Below are 22,529 nucleotides of genomic sequence, written 5' to 3'. Positions count from 1 at the left end.
GCGCACACGATGTCTTGTAGCGACACTGCTGTGTGAGATGTTAATACAGGAAGAGCCCTGTGTAATGGCTCAGAGCACTACACCAACCTCGTGGAGCTTAAAGGCACAATGAGAGGTCCTTCCTGATGGAGCACAGGTTCCTTCAGGGCAGGACATTAAAAATGAGTTGAGCTCACTCCACTTCCACTGACTGAGGACTTACTATGACATGCCGACGATGACTTTCAATACACCCAGCCAATCTCACGACCGTCCTGGAAAGTAGGTCTTGTCATTATACACATTTTATAGAGCTGTACAAGTAAGAAGAGAGACTGTGTGAACTCAGAAAAAACTCAAGATCCTCCCCCCAATCCAGGACACATGGTAGTTAAATGCCATGCCATGGTATTTAGACTTGCATTTGTAAGAAATGTTCTCACTGAATATTACAAGAAAGGCATGAATGTATTTCACAAAGATGACTCTCAGAACCCCAAGAAGATGGCAGAGGAAGCAGTTAGGATACCAATGGGATTGTGAGGGCAAGGGGACAGAGACCTGAATTGCAGTGTGGTAGTGAAAAGACAACACACATGAGATCAGGACCAAGGAACAAATGTGTCATGAAGAGTCCTGGAAGAGCAACAGTCAAAAATTATTTTAGAGCTTCTAACTCGGAAGACTTCGTGGTTTTTTTTTTTTTTTTTTTTTGGAATTTTATTTTTTATTTATTTATTTTTAATTTTTTATTGTGGGTTGTTCAAAACATTACAAATTTCTTGACATATCATATTCCACACTTTGATTCAAGTGGGTTATGAACTCCCACCTTCACCCCATACACAGATTGCAGAATCACATCGTGGTTTCTAACTCGGGTAGAATAATGGTCCCACTGAGCCAGGCAGGACCGTCCGGAGGAGCAGAGGCAGGGTTGTATTTAAACTGATGCCCACGTGGAGGCATCTGCAGGAGATACGATGGGGTGGTGAATGTCCTCATTGTCAGTGTGGGGTACTCGGATTCATCGACAGAGTGGCCATCTGAAGTCACGGATAAAGTGAGGCTGTGCAGAGGGGTGAGAAAAAGGACTTTGAAGAGTCCTGAACTAAGAACGAAGGTGAAGCCAAGAAAACTTATCTAAGAAGGGGAGACTGAGGGAAGCCAAACCTGCCTGGCCCAGGATTCTTGAAAAACAGGAGGAGAGACTTTGAAAGAGGACCAATGAAGATGAAATGCTGCTGAGAGGACAGGAAACAGTCCAGAGATTATCACAAATGACAACAGAGAGATTTAAAGAGAGAAAAAGAAAGTATCACACGTTAAAAAAAAAAAAAAGAGAGAACCAACCAACCACAGCAAGAGATGGAGAACACACTAACCCTCTTACATAGAGGTAAGAAGGAAGCCCCAGCAGCCTCCCACCATCCCTGCCAAGAACACAGGTGCAGAAACCCAGGCAGGGCAGGCATGTTCTCCTGCCTGGGGTCTTGCTGAATTCCAATCTTTAAGGGTGGAGAAAAGGAATGCGGCACCATCCCCAATGCCCTACAGACTTAGAGAGCTCCAAGATGGCACTTGAAGAAATCAGGGACCACACAGGCACTGGGCCATACATGTACTGTGCTCGCCAATGTGGAATGTGAAGTTCATGATACACCAATGCAATTCCTGGACTCTAAAAACGTATCGCCTAAAGCTATATGTAAGCATGAATTCATAGACTGAACTTTCTAGAATCGTTTTGCCAACATTGATCATGAAAATTTTTTATTTTCTCTAGATTTCTTTTCATTTCGCTGTCAACAAATTCTTTAACCCTAAGTCACGAGCCTCCTACATGCTGATGAGGTGGCCAGGTTTTGAGGATCAAAAAGACCATATGATAGGTTATTATATAAACTAACAGTATGTAAACATAAAAGCCTCATTATTAGTAGCAAATCCTGCAAAGAGCTGTCCTCACACAAATGCTGTATGATTCCATCCACACAAGGTCCCTAGAGTAGTAACTTCAGAGAAACAAGAAGCAGAACAAAGGTTGCCAGGAACTGGGGTGAAGGAAGTGGAGTTTAGTTTCATGGGAGCAGCTTCAATTCTGTAAGAGGGAACCTCTGGAGGTGGGCGGTGGTGATGGCGGCCCAACAGCATGGACATACTTGATGCCACTGAATACACACTTGAAAAAGGTTAGTTAACATGAGGAACTTTACATCACATATACTTTACTACAATTACTTAAAAGGAAAATAATGGTCTTTGGGTTTTTTTTCAATAAAATCTCTCTGTTGTGGAATTATGGATAAAAATCTGACCTAGTCAAAGGTCTTGTTGACCTACTGCATTAACCCCTGGAAATGCAGGCTCCAATCACTGGGTCTCCTTTGCAGTGTAAAACGAAGTTGTGCCTGTGTATGCACAGGCAGAGCATCCCTAATCTGAAACCCTGAGATCAGAAACTGTGTCAGTGTTGTCATGACACCATAAGTAGAAAATTCCACACCAGGAATCTCTAATTTTTGCACAAAATTATTTAAAAGAACATATAAAATTACCTTCAGGCTATGTGTACAAGAAACATAAATGAATTTCATGTTTGGATTTGAGTCCTATCCCTAAGATATCTCATAATGTATGTGGAAATATTTTTAAAAATTTTTAAAAAACCAAAGTCTGAAACACCTCTGGTCCCAGGCATAAGTGTTACACTCCATCTGTGTTTAGTTACGTGTCTGGGAGAACTCACGAGAGAAGCTAAGGAAGGCAACACCATGATGGGAACTCTCCTAATGAAAGAGCCAGAGCCTGTAGCATGAGGGAAACATTTGTGCCATGTCTGTCCCATGAGAGAACAACCTGGAACAAATCGGAAGTTACTTGGTTGAGAGAAGGCGGAGGCTCAGGTGTGGGAGCCAGCATGCACTGCTGCAACATCCCTGACCCACCTTACACGATCACGTCCTGACCGTAGACATGAGTATCTACAGTGGAAGGCAAAAATAAGAGAACCGCCACCTGGTCCCCAAACACCAACCTCCAGCACCACACACTGTACTTCCTATGCGTGCTGTGTCAGAGCTTAGAGTTCCTCCATATGGACCTAAATAACACAACTTTAATCTCAGACCCTTTATTCATTGCTTCCTTTTCAACAACAGATCCTTTATAGATACCTATGAATGAATGAACTTCAAGAAAAGTCAAATATGAATGAGAAATGATCATTTTAATTACCTAAAGTGTTAAGCCATGTGTTGAAAAGACCTCAATTAAATGCACAAAAATAATGAATAAAATTGTTAAAAGTACATTTTAAGTTTTAAGTGTCAAATACATGGTCTATTATCAGAAAAATAATCATCATATAAAATAATTTAATAGTCACAAAGTGACCATAATGAATTCCTATCATTTTAGCCCCAGGATTGTTATTTTATATATTATAAATATATACATATATATAAATTATATTCAATTTTATTATTTATATGTACCTATAAAATAACAATAAATAAATAAATACATAAAATAACAAGAAATAACTACCATTAAGTTGTCACTTTAAAAGGCAAATTCTCAATAAAGGTGAAAAACAAAATAGAACCCAAAACGAAACTCAAGCGAGGCCAAGCAGTCAGACTGGAATTTTACCTTATCTGTGCATGTTTTTTTCAGTGATGAGACAGATGCAAGATTTTGACCAATAATTCCAGATGATATTCAATAAGTAATATATAATATTCAACAGATTGTTCAAAACCCTTTTTAAAAATATGAGTTAAGTTCTGAAACACAAATCATCTGTTTTCTGATCTGTTTCCTAATGTTAACTCCTTTTCATTACTGCACAAAGTACTCCAGAGAGTAAGAAGAACTGACGTGAGCTGACTTCCTTTTTTTTTTTTTTTTTGCTATAAACCAGAACTTTATATTCAAAAAGGAGAAATACTATCAAAAAATATTAAAAACATATTCTACATTGGCCAGCACTCTTTTTAAGAAGTGGGAAGCTCTATGGTCCTAGCGGATAAAGCAATTGAGAAAATATCAAGAGCAGCAGACATGAACCCCAGGCACATCTTAATGGCTTTGCTAGTTTCTCCATTTACAAAAATCAGGACACTCTCAGTGCTGTTTGTGTTAGGTAATTAACAGCTGTAATGCACACTGAAAGTAGAAACTGCTAAATAAATAAAGACTGCCAAAGAATTTGAACCATAATGTGCTAAGTAATAATGATGAAACATAGGCTTCTAACTTTATCGTTTTTGTTTTCAAATTAATAATGCAAATAAGACTCATCTCAGCACAGTGCTAGAGAGCAAGTTGGCTTTAGTGATCAGAAATCACAGAAGGGATCTTGTGTCTCCAACAGCAGATGACTCAACTCTACAGGCAGCAATGAAGACATTCACGTTCTGTTCCAGTTGCTACAGAAATACCACTATTTTGCCTGTGTCTATCTTTTTTGTTCATTCCAAATAGAAGCTGCTCTACTTGAAAAATCCACTAAGCAATAAATGTTTTGAGAATTACCATTTATTTCACACTGATTGTGAAACCCTAAACCACATCAGTGCTTTAAACTATGTTCTGGGAATTAACAACACAATCACATCTAAAATGACCATTCTCTACATTTTCCAATCTACTACAATATTTATGAGTTTGCACGAGCATCTGAGAAGTTTCTATGCATTTTTAGACTTGCTTACTAAGGAAATAAAGATGAGAAGAGATCAGGACCCATTTCTGGACCTTCCCTCCAAACTTCACTCTCCACTGGTGATATCAGCACTTATAAGAGTTAAACTATGCTTAAGACAGGAAAGCTAAATATTTTACTACTCATTAGCTGCTCTTATCTTTTGTGTGTGTGTGTGTATATATATATATATATATATATATATATATATATATTTGAAATAACTACTGAGTTTTGTGAAATTAAATTAAAAAGACCCCAAAATTACAAAAATCATGGAAAGATGGGAAAACCTTAGATATTAAATATATTTTACTATATACCTGGAAAACATGGTCTTCTGCCTAAATCTAAAATCTGATCAAGGTTCTATTCACCAAAAAAAAAAAAAAAATTGCTTTGTGAATTTTATGAACACTTATAAATAAACTGTGGCTATAAAGAACAATTTCAACATCACTGAAGAAATAAGAGTAAATCTTGTTTAATATCTATTTGGGGAGAAAGTCATCCCCCAATAATATTTTGAGAAAAAAATTAAAGGTCCACAGAAGAAACTAAAGGGTATTATTCACATTAAAATGCAAACATATAATTTTATTCTCATAATAACCAAGACCTCAAATACCATTTTTAGTGACTCATATTAATTTAATTGTGACATTAGCTTTTATAATCATAGATGTAAAAAGACCACTGTGTTCCAAACATAATTATCTCACCAGCATCTCATTTCACAAAATTATTAGTTAAGATGAGAGCCTCTGAGTGAATTTATATTTGATTTGTTTCACTTATTTAAGAACACTGAATAATTTAAGATCTGTTTAAATACAGGGGAAGCCACACGCCACCCCCTCACCCCCCTCCCTGAGAGTGAATGTCTGCACCCTGCCGTCTCCAGACAGGCCCCAGCTCTGCTGAACGCACACCAACCGGGCCTACCTTCCAGATGAAGCCACATCAACCGCCCCTTCACGCTGACCACAGAGGCCACACAGAGTTCTCCTGGATTCCGGGGGTTCACGGCTTCCAGTTTCATGTTCTTTGTGAAACCCCTACTGAAGGACGTCTGAAAGAGAAACAGAACCGGCACTGAGACCAGAGCTAACCCAGCAGGATAAGGGCAGAGCACGTCGGGTGAAGATAGACTTGCGCCCTCGTCTCATCCCAGGACAGGAAGGGGGCTGGTCTGCACATTCACTGTTCCCCCCATTTGTGAAAAAAGAACCATGCACGTTTTATTTTGGCACTCCAGAAGCTAGAACTCTGCTTGGCAAACAGTGGCACCTGATAAATGAACCAGGATATGAATACACTTTTTCCAGTTCTGCATGTGCCTTTACTTCTACGGGATCACGGATGCACACATCATTTCTCCTGATTTCCTATATTCCTTGCTAAAAATCATACCTAGGCATATTTGAGGTTGTTGAAGAGGGCACATGGAGTATCCACCTGGCCTTGTTTTCTTTGAAGACTGCCCTTTAACATGTCTTAAAATACAGTGGTGATGGATCCACACCCCACCCACCCACGGTTTTTAAAATCTGAAATTATTTTTATTCTCCCTCTGTCCTGTTTATTCATATTTGCTTCCTAAATTAATTTTTGAAATTTTACCTATGGTAAAATTCACTCTTTGGGGTGTGCTGTTCCCTGAAGGTAGGGCTGTTAGACTAATACAAGGCACGTGTCTATAGCCACAATCAAAGGACAAAAAGAACAGTTCCTTCAACCCCCAAACTCCCTTGTGCTGACCCCCTTGGATAATCAGTCCCTCCTCAATGCTCAATCACCAAACTCTTTTTAGTTCCTATCAGTTTGTCATTTTATCTTATAGTGTCATATGAATGGAACCACACTGTGTGGAGACTTTAAAACCTGGCTTCTTAGTAAACTGCATTTGAGATCCACCCATGTCACTGCATGAGTCAATAGTCTGCTCCATTTTATGTCTGAGTAGTTTATACAGACATACCTCAGTTCAGCCATTTGCCAATTAAGGTACACTGGAGCCCTTTCCAATATTCAGTGAATCTGAACAAAGTTGCTATAAACATTCAGATACAAGATTTTGTGGAAATGGAAGTACCCTAAGCTGCTCGGGTTGCCATAACAAAACACCAGAGACTGAGTGGTTTAAACCACAGAGAATTATTTCTTCATGGTCCTGGAGACTGGAGGTTCTCAGCAGTGGGTGCAGACCCCTGTGTCCTCATGGGGTCTTCCCTCTCTGTAGGTCTGTCTCCCAACTTCTCTTCACCAAGTCATACTGGATTAAGGCTCAGCCATATGACTTCATTTACACTGATTACTTCTTTGAAGATCCTGCCTCCACATTATGAGATACCCAGGAGTAAAAAATAATGAATTGTGGGAGGATGCAATTAAACTATTAACATTAATTTTTCAATTCTCAAGAAATCAGATTGTGGACCACATGGTAGACAAATGTTTAATTGTCTAAGGCACTGTCAAATTGTCTTCCAAAGTGGCCGTGCTATTTTACATTCCCCCAGCAATGTACTGCTACAAATACTCATTGGCACTTGGTGTTTCGGGCTTTTCACAATTTAGCCATTCTGTGGGATCTAGTGCACCTCACTGTGGTTTTATACTTAGTTTATCCTATTAAGCAATGATGCTGGGCATTTTTCCCCCCATCTCTTTGTCTTCTGGATAGCTTCTTAGGTGATGTGCTGCTTTTTCTTATTCCACTGTGTCTCCAATTAGACATGTCTTATTCCTCACACACCTGATATTTCACTTGTCATTTTTTCTCCTTGCCAATCTTTTTCTCTCTATTCTTCAGATAATTTCTACATTCAAGGTCATGGATTCTTTCCTTTATCATCTCCATTCTGCTATTAATTTTGGTTACTGCAGGTACTGTATTTCTCAGTTACAGAATTTCTCTCTTTTTGCAATACCGAGGATTGAAATCAGGTACACAGTGTCTCACTAAGTTGTTTAGGCTGACCTCAAATTTGCAATCCTTCTGCCTCAGCCTCGAAAGTCACTGGGATTACAGGTGTGTACCAGCACACCTGATTCAAAATTTCTCTTTTTTGTATTTTCTACTTTTTCTTTAGGAATTCCAATCTTTTTATTCATAATGAGGATATTTTTCTTTACATATATGGTTCTCAAACTTTAAGGTATATCACATAATCATGTTGACAGCTTTTGAAAAAGCAGACTACTGAGCCTTCTCCAGTTTCTGATGCAGTTGATTATAGGTGGAGGTAAAGAATTTGTATTTCCAACAAATACTCAGGTGACCCTGCAGCTACCAGTATAGGGACCACATTGAGAACCATGTTCCACATCACTGAGCTTAGATAGTCACAGGAAGGGTTTTCAATATTTATCTGCTACTTTCAACATCCGGATCATGCTGGGTTTGGTCTGTATATCTTTCCTATTGGAAATGAATCAATTTTCCAGTTTTTCCCTGTCTTGAGCAACTTTTTAGGATTGAAACTTGTACATTATAAACATTATGGTATGGAGACAGTGGATTGTGTTATATTCTCACCAAGGATGCCAATTTTGCAAAGTCCATCTTGAGAAGCAGAAAGCTCTCGGTCCTGTTCTCTTGCCCTCATCTAGGCTAGTGGGGTCTGAGGGATGATACCATATGTAATTGTCCTCATCCTGGCACAGACATGATTCAACCAAAGAGAAAGGGGGCACTACACACAGGATCTACACTTTCCCCTCTTGACCCTCCCCGTGGGAAACTCCTTTCAACTTCCAGTACCTGTGATCACCCAAATTCAACAATATGCTTCACCAGTGCAGAAGACTGTGAGGTCTGCATCCCTCTGTAGCTATCCCGCACCTCACCAACTCTGGCTGTTCTCAGAATGGGACAAATGGCCACACTGCTGCTTCCTTCTGACCACTCCCCCTGACCACAATGGCCTATTCTGATTTGTCCTCCACTGCCCCCATATGGGGTTTTTGGTACAGTGTCCAGTTGCTACCTACAGGAGGGTCAATTCAATATGAGCTCACTCAGCCAATACCCGAAGCAAAACTCCCTCCTAACATTATTTTTAAGTAAATATGAAAATTTTCCCAATCATTAGCTACTATAAATTCTAATAGGATTGGGGTTGTGGCTCAGTAGTAGAGCCTGGCATGTGTGAGACACTGGGTTGGGGTCTGAGCACCACATATAAATAAATAAAGGTCCACTGACAACTAAAAAAAATATTTAAAAAATTATAGACGGGCAGAGTGGCGCATGTCTATAATCCCAGTGGCTCAGGAGGCTGAGACAGGAGGACGGCGAGTTCAAAGCCAGTCTTGGCAATTTAGGAAGGCCCTAAGCAATGCAGTGAGACCCTGACTCTAAATAAAATACAAAATAGGGCTGGGGATGTAGCTCAGTGGTCAAGTGCCCCTAAATTCAATCCCCAGCCCAGTACTCACCCCAAAAGATAAGTTATACTGGGACGTGTAATACTCTCTAAACAGATCTAGTTTGAAGTATATAAACTAAGGTAAACAGGTTCCTATTAAGCCATAGAGACTACATATTTCTGTGACTCATGAAAAGGAATCATTACCTGCCCTTCATAAAACTTCAGTTGAAAAATGAAATTATATCTTTATATAATCTGAAGAGAAGTAGCTATTGTATGTTAAAAAATCAATTTGTCCCTTTCCAGAGATATTCTAGGTGGGCTATTTTTTTCTGCAAGTCATTCTGTCTCATCCACACATGTTATGTATTGAGCTTCTTTCTGATAACACAACTCGATAGCTGCCTGAAAAACCTCTAAGTAAGTTAAAATGCATTTTATTCTACTTAATAAGGGAAAGCTACAACCATGCAACCAATTTTCACTTCAACTCGCTGCTTGAGGGTAATTTAAAGGATCAATAGCAAAACTGTTACCTATGAGTTTATTTTACTAAGCATTTGGCTGTGTCGATCCATTTCCTAACTGCCTCTGATTGTTAAACATCCCCGGGGGAAATGTCTTCCATGCATCCAATTCCACACCGGCTCCCTTCTAGCACACATGAGATGTGTGATTAAAAAATGAATTCATAATAAGCATTCCATTAAGGAGCACGTGAAGCAAGCTAACAAATTCAGCAAAGTACCAGTAATGCAATGCATATGCCAACAGGCAGACAACAATTCTGTCTGTTAAATAAACGGAGAGCCAGAAACAAAGGCATTCCTAATGAACACGGCAGCAAATTCATTAAAGCAGATTTAATATTGGTAGCTAAATCCTGGATCAGCTCAGAAGTCAACTGGTGATGTGGCTACTTGTTCCACCATTAGAAGCCGCTTGGAGGACTCCAGGCTGAATGAGAGCAAAGGACAGAGAAAGAGAAGCTTCGGTGGAGCACCACTGTCATGGTGGAGGTACTCCCTAACCACAGAAACAGGGGCGATGTATTTGCTTCCCAAAGAGAAGAATCAGGAAAGGAATATTTCTCTTGTGCGGTAGGAAGCACAATCTCAAACAGGCGTGGGAGTGATACAGGGTGTATCCACAGTCCTAATGAAAGGTGGTCAGGCCAGTGGATTCTGAGATAGTGACAGCAGCGTGGAGAAAAGTCAGGCAAAGCGATACTTGACCTAGGAAGCCTTTGGGCCTCCCCAGCTGCAATCCTCATGGGCATGGCCACATAGCTGTCCCCACTGACCACCTGACCACATACCACACAGTCCTTGACTGCTACAGAGAAACCGCTTCTGTGTGAAAAAAATGACAGCCAGTGGAGAGGCCAGTTAGTCATTTAAGGGGCCCTGATCTCCAGTTCCCATCTCTGCCACTGAGCTGCTTCTGTATTTATGAGTACAAGTTGACCCAGCCATCGACCCACTTAATTTTTCAAAATCTGTATTTGATATAAGCTCAGTTTTGAACTTCTATTAAGCCAACACTCTCCCCTCTCACTTTCCCTGTTCTGTGATCCCTGGAGGTCAAATCACCATAGGGGAAGTAACGAGTCAGCAGCACCTTCAGAAACAAGTTTCTCCTTCACACTGCTGTGTCTACAGGTTCCAAGCAAGAGAACTATACCTTTTGTTCTTAGCCTAAGAGGTTAACGTTCATCACTAACAGTATGTTACACACACCAGACTATCTATTTACACTTCATTTTTAAAGTAGATAATATTCCATATTCCTTGTCATAGTTCCTAAGGTTGATGAAGCTTAAATGAATAATTTTATAGATTACTTTACAAGACCACCTCTTATGACTTATTGCTACTTTGTGTCATATAAATCCTATTATTATGCCAATAAGCTCTCTTTGAATAAGTAGTTTAAAGAAAGCAGAGCACAAAACTGTTGAACTTGAATCTTACTAGTAATCAGAGTATTTCATAAAGCAATCAAGGGGAAAAACACTATTTTTTAATAAGCCTTAAGAGCAAAAAAAAAATACTTACCATGTATTACAATACATGGTAAGTGTACATCTAATGTTGGCACAGATGGTAGCTATCCAATATCTGTCCTCCTCCTTCCACAGCATGGAACGGCAGCTGGGAAAAGAAACCCAGGACCCATTTCTTGACTTCACTTACAGCAGTCCAGAGACATTTCGCACCAACAGAAGGTGAAGAGGAATGTGTCAGCACCAGGCCACTGTGCTTGGAACCAGGACCTCAGCTCCTAGCCTTTTTTCCCTACCTGCTTGCAATCAGGTGACCAATGGAGCCCAAGACTCCACTAATCAGGAACACCCTGGACTCCTCCTTAAGCAAGAAATCGACTTTTCATGTGTTCAAGACACTGTACATTTATGTGTCAATTTGTTACAAACCCAGCATTACCATAACAAATACACAACCTGGAAGAAAGATTACTTTTCAAAAACAAAGTTCCGTGATGCTTCCGTTCCATGTGTAGTACTCCAAAATGGTCCATCAATAGAAAGCAAATTATAAAACTTACTGTGAACAACATCTATGATTTTAAAAAGTAGCTAAGATGAAAGTTTCTTACGTTTCTAAAGCAGAAGGGAGGTGCTTCTTCCGCCCCATGCTGCTTGTGATAATCCGCCCAGTCAAAGTCCTGGCCGGAGTAACCTGTGAATGATGAAACACAGAGAGCCAACGTTAGCTGAGCCAAATCCCAGACAAATGCTGAACCTTAGCATGGGTCAGTGGTTGAAATCATAAGAGGAGCAAGTCTAAGTCCTGAAGGATGAGTCCTCAAGGCTCATAGCATCAGATTTCATAAGGCTCAAATGAAATATTTTGGAAAATGCAAAACACCTAATACAGGCAAGGAGTGCCATCATCACAATGCAGGACCTGAAACCAGCTGAAGAAGGGGAAACTTACCTGCTGCTCTGCGGGACACCTGCTGGCAGGTACAGAACAGCAGAGAGAAGGAATGACACAGAACATTCTTACGATCCATTTTGCAGAAACAGACAGAGATACCTCCCTTCTATAAATGCCAAGAGCACAGCAACTTTACTTTCAGTATCTTCAAAGAAATAATGAGCATTTATTGGGAACAAATACAGTTGGGAGATAGTTTTTAAAAGAATAAATGAAGAAAGAGCAGAAGACAAACAAGGAGACAAAGCCCTCAAAGACACAAAAGAGGAAGAATATAAACCATGTCGTGGAACTGAACTGCAAGGATGAAGGAAAGGGAGAATTGGGAAAGATGGGCCTCTCTGGCTTGAAGCTTTGGGGGGAAATTGGAGATTCTAAGGAAAGGGTTTGAGAAATGACCATTCACGTGCACTGAATTTAATTAAATGCAGTGTGATTTTTCTTTCTTTTACTGACTTCATTTCTGGAGCAGAGGGGGGTTGCAATTACACAGTATGTATCCATCACGGCAACCACAGAAGACAAGGGAGGAGATGAGGGGAAGCAGCCCTGGCTCAAAAATGAGAAAGACATACAGGGAGGAAAAGGCCTCCAAGTCAAGCCAATGAGCCAACATCAAGGAAAAGGGGTGAGGTGCTTAAACTTCTCCAGTCAACAATGGACGGAGATGGGAAGTACAGACCAACAGTGGTTAAACTACAATGTGAGCAACGTCACTGTCATACACTTGATTCAGTGTACTTTCTTTATTAGTTGAAGTGCGTGCAAGATAAATCCATCAGGGACTTCTGAAGTACACTTTTGACACTAGTCCCCCAATTTCTCATATCCATAGTGTCATAAACCCCACCAATGTAGATTCACTTCATGTTGAGACTTTAAGTTACTAAATCCCCACAGGTGCAGAGATCAATTAATTACAGAAATTATTAAAGGAACTCAAGATATGGTTGCCAAAACAAAAAGATATGCCCCCAAAACAAAAGTGTTATTTTTATTAGCTAAGTTCAATTTACTGTCCACCCCCCGGCCCAGGATTACAGAGAGAGCTATTAACCAAGAAAATAGCTCTCCTCTGGTTCCAAAGACTGACTTCTGACCCACCCATGCCCCACTGACCAGCAGCAGCAGGAATGTCCTCATTTTTCTTAAGACATCTATTTCATTCTACAAAGACTGACAACTCATTTCTTTCAACAAAGTGACACAATACTTCCAAATATTATATTCTCTTTTCAGGTAATTTCAAAGTGGTTCCTGAAGTTCTTCTGCCTGTGTTTCCACTAACGTTTTTCTCTTCAGGGCTGTCTCTCCTGCTAAATGGCTCTTGCATCAGAGGTTTCTGGAAGGGACAAAACTAAGGTACTTCGAATATTTTCACATAAAACAAAGAATGCCTTAAATAAGGTAATGGAATTTGAGTTTGTTTTACAATTGATAGAACACTGCACTGTGAGCACAGTTTGGAATTGTTTTGGAGCCAATCTGCCTGTTCATGTATCAGAGTACAAGGGACCATGAGCCCTCAAGACCTTCGGTATGGTCATAAGTTTCTTGACGGCACAGAAGGCACTGAATCAGAAAACAGGAGGGCTGGTTTTAGCTTCAGTTCTGCGGGTCAATGGGTGGACCATGGTGAAAATAAACATATGCCTGACTTTCTGCATCTATGAGGCCACAAAATAAAGAGCAAAGCTTCAAGGCTCCCTCTGGCTGTCATACTCTATGACTCAGAGCTGCCATTTCTAATGATCTTACTGTTGCTCCCTAGGATTTTCTTTCCATCTCTTTGTGGTTAATTCTTTTCTTTTACTAGGAGAAGAGTGTAACAGGGTTAGAAACATCCCAACTCAATCCATGAAGACCAGGTGAATGCCCCCAACACCAGGGTCCTATCTGCCTGGCAGGCTGGCTTTGTAAGGGTCAAGACCTTCTTCTGTGTCTCCTCCCTGGACCTCTGTTCCTTCCTTGGTTAATTTTGTGAGCTCATGAGATCATGGGTGCTAAACAGATATAAAGTAAAGCATTTTCTGATACTGATATAACACCGCATTTGGATATTCAATACAATAAATATCTATTCAGATAAAACTTTCTAACCTTCTGTCATTCTATTTCTTAAATATAGACATTTAGCTGGGTTTTCTACACCAGCTTCTAATGGGTTTCAACCCACTCCACACAATGTCATGTTCCATGTTTGCCTGGGTCTACATTCAACCCTGCATATGCCCAGGTCCCCACAGTGACTGTGGGGAGCCATTTTTAATCAAATAATTTCTAGATATAATCAAGTCTTGCTGGGTACAGTTTAAGCAATAATTAGTGATTCTGCCCCCAAAACTCACTATTTTCCTTGAACATTGAAAAGGCTTAGACTTTTCCTCCTCCTCCTCCTCTTAGGGACATTTATTCACTTCATCACTTAAAATTCCTTTCCTTTGGGCTGATAATGAGCTCTCTTTGTAAGGCATTTTTTGTGACAGCTCAGAAAATAACTGCTACATAAAAACAAATTGCCGTGGATCGTATAATAGAGACAACAGGGGTCAATTATGCTCATTAATCAACAAAGACAGAACAAGAAGTACTGAGGCTTAACTGTAGCCAGGAAAACATGTTTTAAACCTGGAGGGAGGGAGAAAAATAGCAGAGGGGAGAAGAAAATAAAAGGAAATATACCCCCTTAGGCTATTAAAATTTGCAACAAGCTGCCAGGGGAGACTGTTGAACCACAACCATTAGAGTTATTTTAGCTTTTATCAGTGTTTATTCTAAATGAAGTTCCAACTGTTCCAGGTCCAAAAGGGATAAGGCAGATGACCCATTTTCACATGATATAAATGAATGGTCATAAACCAGCTCCACTTACAAACATTACCATCAACTGTGCAAATGGACAATTCTTTTGAAAAACCATTTGATAACAGCAGTAAAAATATCCAAGCCCTTTAACACAACAAATTCACTTCTGAGAACTTATCCCATAAACAGGACCCTAAAATCTGAGAAAGGGTGATACATTAAGATACTTATAGGATTATGTAATAACTTTCCATTCAACAAGAAATGATGTGAGACTTATCCAAATGCACAGGATGTCACGCAGGCATGAAATTGCAAAGAGTATACTGAAAAAAAATCATTAATGAAAAAAATAGGTTGTTATGCTTTAGATGTGAACACTGCTGCAAGCTTACATTGAATTATTAGATTTATATAAAAATATGTGAGGAAAAGACCAGCAAAAATGTTGAGAAAAACTTTAATAAATAAATATCAAAAATAATTGTTTTAGGACTGGGGATAGCTCAGTTGGTAGAGTGCCTACCTTGTGTACACAAGGCCCTGGGTTCGATCTCCAGACCACAAAAAAAAAGAAAATTGTTTTGGACTCTTGGTTACTTTTTTCTTTGACCTTTTTGTATATTCCAAGTTTGCAATAATGATTATGAAATTATTTCAGTAATAAAAGTCAGATGAAAACATGGCATCTTTGCTCACTTTCAGCAGATAATCAGGGCACAGGTCAATCAGTGGAGGGGTCTGTCCAGCATGTTGAAGACCCCAGGGCTGTCTTTCCTCAGCTATCTGTCTTTGGATTTGCTAACAGAATCCAGATTTTCTCTGGCATTGGTTAGGCCCCTCTTTGGCACCGGGAAGTGAATCTTGGCTATTCAGAGACCATCACAGTGTCCCTGGCCTGAGGCTTGGGATAGGAGTTTGAAAAAAGTTTAAGGAAAGATTTCTTTCTCTAATAAGGGAGACATACAGGACTAAAATTCTTGTACCAGGTGGCTGTAAAAATAAAGTGTGCAATTATAATAGAAAATAGGAAAAGAATCTCATTTTTGCCAACTACTGGATTGGCAAAATGAAAAGCATTAATAAGACATCACATGCTAAAGGTTGCTGGGAAAGAGGCCTTTATGCATTTCTTCTTGGAAAACAACTCAAAACACGGAGACAGGTGTCAATTTCATTATAGGTGTCATGGGTCAGAATCTTCAAGAATGTGCCCACCTCCAGCCTACACAGCTGCTCCTTCACATGGTCCTTTATTCAAATCTATGGACCTGGCACATGCTATGTGCAAGGCAGGTGTTAACACTTGGGATACAGAAGTGAAAAAAATGGCAAAACCCCTCCCCTAGCAGGGCTCACCTGCAGTGAGGGGAGACACGGTAAGCATCAGTTTAAAAACCCAGATGCTCCCAAATGCTAAAAGACAAAGTGCAGAAAGCACACGGAGATGGCTGCTCCTGTTAACAGAGCAGTCAAGGAGGCTCCCTGACAAGGCGAATGGTGGCACGGGTGTCCTGGGGCGGAGGAAGGAGGCATGCAGCTCTTTGGGGAAGAGAGGATACCAGACCCCAGATTTGCTGAGTGCAAAAGCCCAGGAGTGAGTCTGGAGTGTTCATGGGTCAGCAAGAAAGATGGGGAGGCTGAAGCAGAGGGAGGAGGTGAGAACAGCCATTCTATGCTGGGGTCAAAGGGGACAACTGTGCAAGAGTTTTATATATAAAGATGACAAATTAAAACAAGAGCAACAGGGGAGCGTTTGAACGATTCACCTACAGATCTTGGGATGCACCATATTTAAAGTCATCAATATTTTGACATGACACATCTTAATGACAAAAGCAAAGTGTGAACACATAAGTTAATACATAATGTGTAAAATAATGAAGAAGGTATACAAAGTTGTATACCCAAGGAAACAGAAACTGGGAGTAATACATACCAAAAGTTATTCCACCAAGATAGAATTATTAAAAAGAATAAATTATTAGACTTTTCTATTTTTCAAAGTTTGAAGGATGAATATGTATTAGTTTGTGATATAAGAATTCTTTTTAAAATGAACTGAAGTCCAACAAAGTAGTAACACTTTCTAAGAGAAGGAAATGTGTTTATTCAAGAATTCTTCAGCATTTCGTATCCAGTTTGCTGAACTGGTTAATTGCTGTTTTGAGGAAGAATGCAAAGGGTATGGACTCCTGACTTCTCGAGCAGGAGACTCCCCCTCTGACACCCATAGCACCACGAAGCGAAGGCAAGGGTGGAGAGAGCCCTGGAGAATGAGGAAGAAAGCTCTGAGGAATCTCACCCAGGAAGCTGAAGAGCTCTTCTACAGTAGAGAAAGTTTCCTTTGTTAAATGTTAAAACTGTGAGTGTAAATAACAAGTTTCCTTAGCTTGTAGCTCAACCTCCTTTTGAAAGGAAATGTGATACAACCATCTTCAAATGCCAGGACCCAGATACATGGACAAAAGTTGACACAGCAGAACCCACCTTCTGGGACCAGGTTCCCAGTTCTGCTCAGAAAATCTCACCAACACTGGGCACCTACCTGCTCTATGCACCTCACTGACCTAAAGCTGATCTCTCTTCCTTTCAAAGGCTTGGTTTGGAACAACCAATAGTCCCTGAATACCCCCCTGAAGCCACATGCTCAATGGCAACACTCGTGGGACAAAAGGGAAAAAGATCATGCAGAACTTGCTATCATCCGGCTATTTGCTAAAAAAAAAAATTTTTCAGTTGTCAAGGGACCTTTATTTTATTTATATGCAAACTGAGAATCAAACCCAGGGCCTCACACGTGGTAGGCAAGTGCTCTACCACTGAGCCACAACCCCAGCCCTTGGTTGCTAAAACTTACAAGGCCCTCTTGAACTCTTCCAGCTACCTCCATATTCTTAATTGACATTCAGTCTTAAGCCTTCCTGAGGGGGCAGGTCTACATCTACACATCCACTCACTTCCAATTGGGCTGTTCTTCCTTTTTATGTTTACAGAATAAAGCAGAGAGAAAAAGAAAAGGAAAAGTAAGCAAAGAGAACGGAAACAACTAAATTTAGTAGAAATAGAGAAAGCTTAGAAAGTAGCCATGCTACTTCCTTATCTTTCAGAGAATTATGTTGAGAAGTATTTAATACAGGTAATGATGTGACACTTAATATCCTTCTCTGTCTGGGAGCAAGCACAATGTGCTATTTTGAATTATAACCATAATGTTAAGAGATACAGATATGTCCCCAGGATAGAAGGGAACATCCAGTAAGTATCAACTGTCACCAGAAAATGTCTTCAAAATACTAAAGAATGAAAAAGTGAAGAAGAGGGAATCAAATTGTCAACAACCAATAATATTTTCAGATACTAAAAATGATTCAAAGTTGTACTCTCCCAGCTCTTTTCAATTAAAGTGACTGTGCTTGCTTAGCACGCACAAGACCCTGTTTTCAATTCCCAACACTGAGAAAAGAAAAAAAGAAAAAGAACTTTTTCTGATCAGGAACAAATCAGAAATATAGACACAAGACCATATTTCAAGTCCAGTAACCATCTGGGCAAATATAAAAGTCTTCTCTCCACTGCCAGAAAAAATATAATTTTAAAAATTAATTACATAGCAAAACTCAAAAATGAAAGAAAATCTGCAGATGCCAAAAAACTACAAGGACTCAGAAAGTCAGAGCTGAGTAGCCCAGGAGCTTACGGGATTAGGGTGGAAGAAGACTGGGCTCAGGGAGAGAGCAGAAGGACCCCTTGCTGCAGAAACCACCCCAGCACCAAGCAGCCCAATCTCTGAAACAAGAAAGCAACAAAGATTGCCACTACCTGCCTGCAGTTCTGATTAAGAGAGGGAGTCAAGAAAGAACCATGGTGTGCTCCTCCAAGGCAGCTGCACATGGGATGCCCTGTCTAATTTCACAATTCCACATGGTACCATCTGAGAGCTAGTGCAAGACTCGGCCATCCATGCTCGGAATAACCAGGGATATCTTTATGGAGCAGACACTGTCTCTGGTGCTGGAGATACAGCACGAAACAGAGATTCAAAAACATAATTCTTCACCCTGTCCTTTCCCATGGGCAAATGGAGTAGGAACAAATGCCACAGAAAGTCCTCCAGGGTAGTGAAAATGCTGGAATAATGGGCAGACAAATGGATTCCTTCTCCCCACTTTTCCTCCCAGAAAAGCGGCTCTTCTTTTGAAAATTTAAAGAACAGACAAAAATACAGTGATGATATAGAATATTTGAACAATTTAATTAATAAGCTGGATCAAACCGAATGACCTGACAGTAAATTTAAAACAGCTAAAACAAACTCCACTGTAAGTACGTATCCATTACCCAGGCAGTCGTACCCAGAAACAGTAGCCCCGGCTAAATCAATTACTGCTAAAGGAAATAAATTCAAGCTCAATAAAAGACCAACAGCACCAGCTGCAGAGGGTTTTACAAGCTTGCTTTAGCAAATCTAAAGGAATCAGATCATCTATATCTTATACAAACATGCTCTTGAGAAAGCTTAGAAAGGTTGCTGGATATGAAATAAATACATAAAAATCTGGGTGGTGACAGAAGGGGACAGAGCTTCAATTCATTTGACATTCAACAAATATCTAGCAGGTGCTACAAGCTATTCTAGCCACCAGGAGTGAGTGGGTGACCAAGGGGGGGGGGTTAAAATTTCTCTCTTGCGGAGCTTTCATCTTAGTGGGGAAATAAAAAACAAGACAAAGGAGTAATATATATATATATTCTTATTTGTATATTATATGGCAAGAAATTCTGTGGGAAAAAAAAGTGCAGGGAAGGAGATAAAAATAGCGGGAGTAGCAATTTGCTATCAATATTCTATAAGGCAGCCCAAAAAGACAATACCAAGAAGGAACAGTACCAAGTCAAGACTGAAGGAGGAGTACTGAGCCAAGGAGCTGGGGAGGGCATTTGAGCAGAAGGAAAAGTAAGTGCCAGGGTTTAAAGAGGGACTGTGCCGCCGTGACATAGGAGGGGAGGGGACTAGATGGGCAATGGACATCACAACAGCTAGGAGGTGCTGTCTGTTGTCACAGTCATGACCTGGACTCCCAATGAGCCTGAAGACAGTGCACAGTCCACACAGAGGAGGGATGGGTGTGACTGATGTCCTGACATGATCAGTCTGTTGAAGAAAACAAGGGGCCACTGCAATAACCACGTGAGACCCCATGGTGACTTGGGCCAGGTGATCACAACAGCACACATCCTAAATGCTCAAAATGGTGACAGGATTCATCAGATGACTCGCTACAGGATGTGATAAGTGGGGGTGTCAAGGAGGACTCCGTCTTCAACTTCATCAACACGGCTTTGTTCTACTTTATAAAAGTCTGAATCCCACATGGAAAAATGTTAGCACCTTTTCAAAGGAGTAGGGCCATGAGTATCTATATATTTTTTTCTGTTCTCTTTCTGAATAAAATGGATGACAAAATGGACTAAGTCCATCAGTAAGTGACTGAAGCTTTTCTTTGGGAAAAGAGAACAGGGATGAGCATTCACTACTTTGCATTCTGATAATAATTAAGCACCTTGACTTCCTAAATTCCACTAACAGTTTATGTGTCCATTAAATGGTCAACCTAACAGTTATATATGAAAGTGCTAAAATGAGCCATTGACTTTAGCCTTTGCTCCAACATTTTACAACAGAAATTTAAAGGCTGAACATTTTCTACAAAAGATCCCCCTGGGTGGAATGTTTCTTCCTCTAATTCTGCAACTAATCTTTGATATCACACACCATGAAGGTTAACAGAAAAAGTTAAACATAGCAATTCATGGTTGATGACTATATACCTTTTTGCTTAGTTTATTTATGTATGTCCTTGTTTAACCACCTGTCATGTAATACCAACTTGGTGTTTACTGAGTTTAAGCTAATGAGGTAAAATCTCCAAGATTCTGTCCTTGTCTTAACAGGAAAGCACTTGCTGCAGAAAGTTCCCTGGGAACTGGGAACTTCTGTCCACTCGACCTTAGATGTCCAGTCCCTAAGGCTGGGGCAGGATGTCGCATTTATATATATATATATGAATAGAGTCAAAATAGTGCAATAAGTATCTGTGATCTTTGCACTTCTCTCTCATCTGCCACCAAATATCTTGCTTCCTCTGTTGCTTCCACTTCATACCTTTTGGAGATTAGGTATATAACATATTAATAGTAAAAGTAAGGAGGATTCATGGTTTTCACAGAAATCTAAAAAACATCATACATTCCTAGAAAACACACACCTGAGACTATCTGAAATCATCTGGCAACATGCACAATCAACCCACATATTCTAGATAAAAAGCTCACAATTCAAGTTTAAAACAACAAACTTGCTTTAAAAGTGTCTACTTCCAAATATTAATAAAGCAAAGAAAGTTGTCTGAAAATTTCCACAGCAAGCTTCCCAGGCCTCATGTTGAGATAAGGTGAGTAATAAATTACCCTAAAAGGAAAGCCTTAAACCACACTACAAAATCTACCACCACCACCTCTAATTTCTTACTCACTTTAATTACAAAAATAAATATATTCCACTCTCATGAGAAGGGAAAGGAGCTCAATAAATAAAGCCACAATTGTATCATAACTTACATCGGCATTTGGAAAATGAGTCCCTAGGATTATAATTTGCCAGCTGCTTTGATATAGAGATTATTTCCATCATGTAAAAGTCATGGTCCATTAACATCTGCTAGTCAGGTTTAGGGCCACCAAAACTCCCCCAAAATTACTGAGGAGAATGGAGTTTATGGAGATTCCAGCAACTGAGAACAGCAGCAAAGTGTGAATGTAGCTATACACCTACAGTCCAAATGACCCTCTATCTCAGATTACAACAATCACTTAACACAACTGAGCTTCAATTTCCCTAAATAAAAAAATGAATGGGTTAAAATGATGTGATAATATCTGAGATCCCTTTCAGTTATTAAAAAAAAACCTTCTATTTTTCAATAATATGTTTATTTTTTCATAGGGAGCACATTTATTTAATTCAAAACTTTTTAAATTCAGAAGATTAAAAATAACATCATAGTCCCTTGGTATCCATAGGGGATTGACTCCTGAACCCCAGACATGAGAATCCATGGGAGCTCAAGTCACTATACTGATAATGGCAGCGTATTTGCGTATAGCCTAGGCACATCCTCCTGCAAACTTTAAGTTGTCTCTAGATTATTTATCATACCTGGTGCAATGTGAGATGTAAATAGTTGTCATATTATATTATTTAGGGAATAATGACAAGCAATCAAGTCTGTACATGTTCAGTATAATTTTTCCTAAATATTTTTGACCCACTGTTGGTTGTATCCACAAATACAGAGGACATGGATGTGAAGGGCCAGCTGCTCTCCATTAAAGTCCCACTCCTATCCTTGCTCCTTCTGCCCACCTCCATACGCCATAAGCCCACACAGAAACAACAGCTCCAGCTAGTTTACTGTGCAGTATTTAAGAGATTTCTTACAAAAACATGAGCAAGCACGGTAAAGTTCTCTTACTTACTTCTTCTCTAACAAAAAAAGAAAGGTATTATGGTATACTGACAAAACTTTTACCATTCAGTGCATCTTGTAGAGCCTTCTATACAAGTACATAGATTCCTTCATTATTTCCAATAACTGCATAGTTTTCATTAGATGGATATCCAAAATTCATTTAACCAAT

General features: G+C 39.8%; 1 protein-coding gene across 3 annotated transcripts in view; it reads right to left on the bottom strand.

Moving 5' to 3' along the window:
- Positions 1–22,529, bottom strand: part of Sfmbt2 (Scm like with four mbt domains 2) — a 205,758-nt gene that overhangs the window by 50,303 nt on the left and 132,926 nt on the right. For all 3 annotated transcript variants that reach the window (XM_046442364.2, XM_046442365.2, XM_046442367.2), the window contains 2 exons: positions 11,680–11,762; positions 5,633–5,759 (listed from right to left, as the gene is read on the bottom strand). In XM_046442364.2, coding sequence (XP_046298320.1) covers positions 5,633–5,759; positions 11,680–11,762 — 210 coding nt within the window. The remainder of the gene's footprint in view (positions 1–5,632; positions 5,760–11,679; positions 11,763–22,529) is intronic.

This window comes from Marmota monax, unplaced genomic scaffold (genome assembly GCF_021218885.2).
Source record: "Marmota monax isolate L192 unplaced genomic scaffold, Marmota_monax_Labrador192_F-V1.1 WCK01_AAM20220418_F8-fsc00072, whole genome shotgun sequence".
NCBI classification, from domain to species: Eukaryota; Metazoa; Chordata; class Mammalia; order Rodentia; family Sciuridae; genus Marmota; species Marmota monax.
The sequence above is the reverse complement of the archived record's forward strand: the minus strand, read 5'-3'. Positions and strand labels throughout refer to the sequence as shown.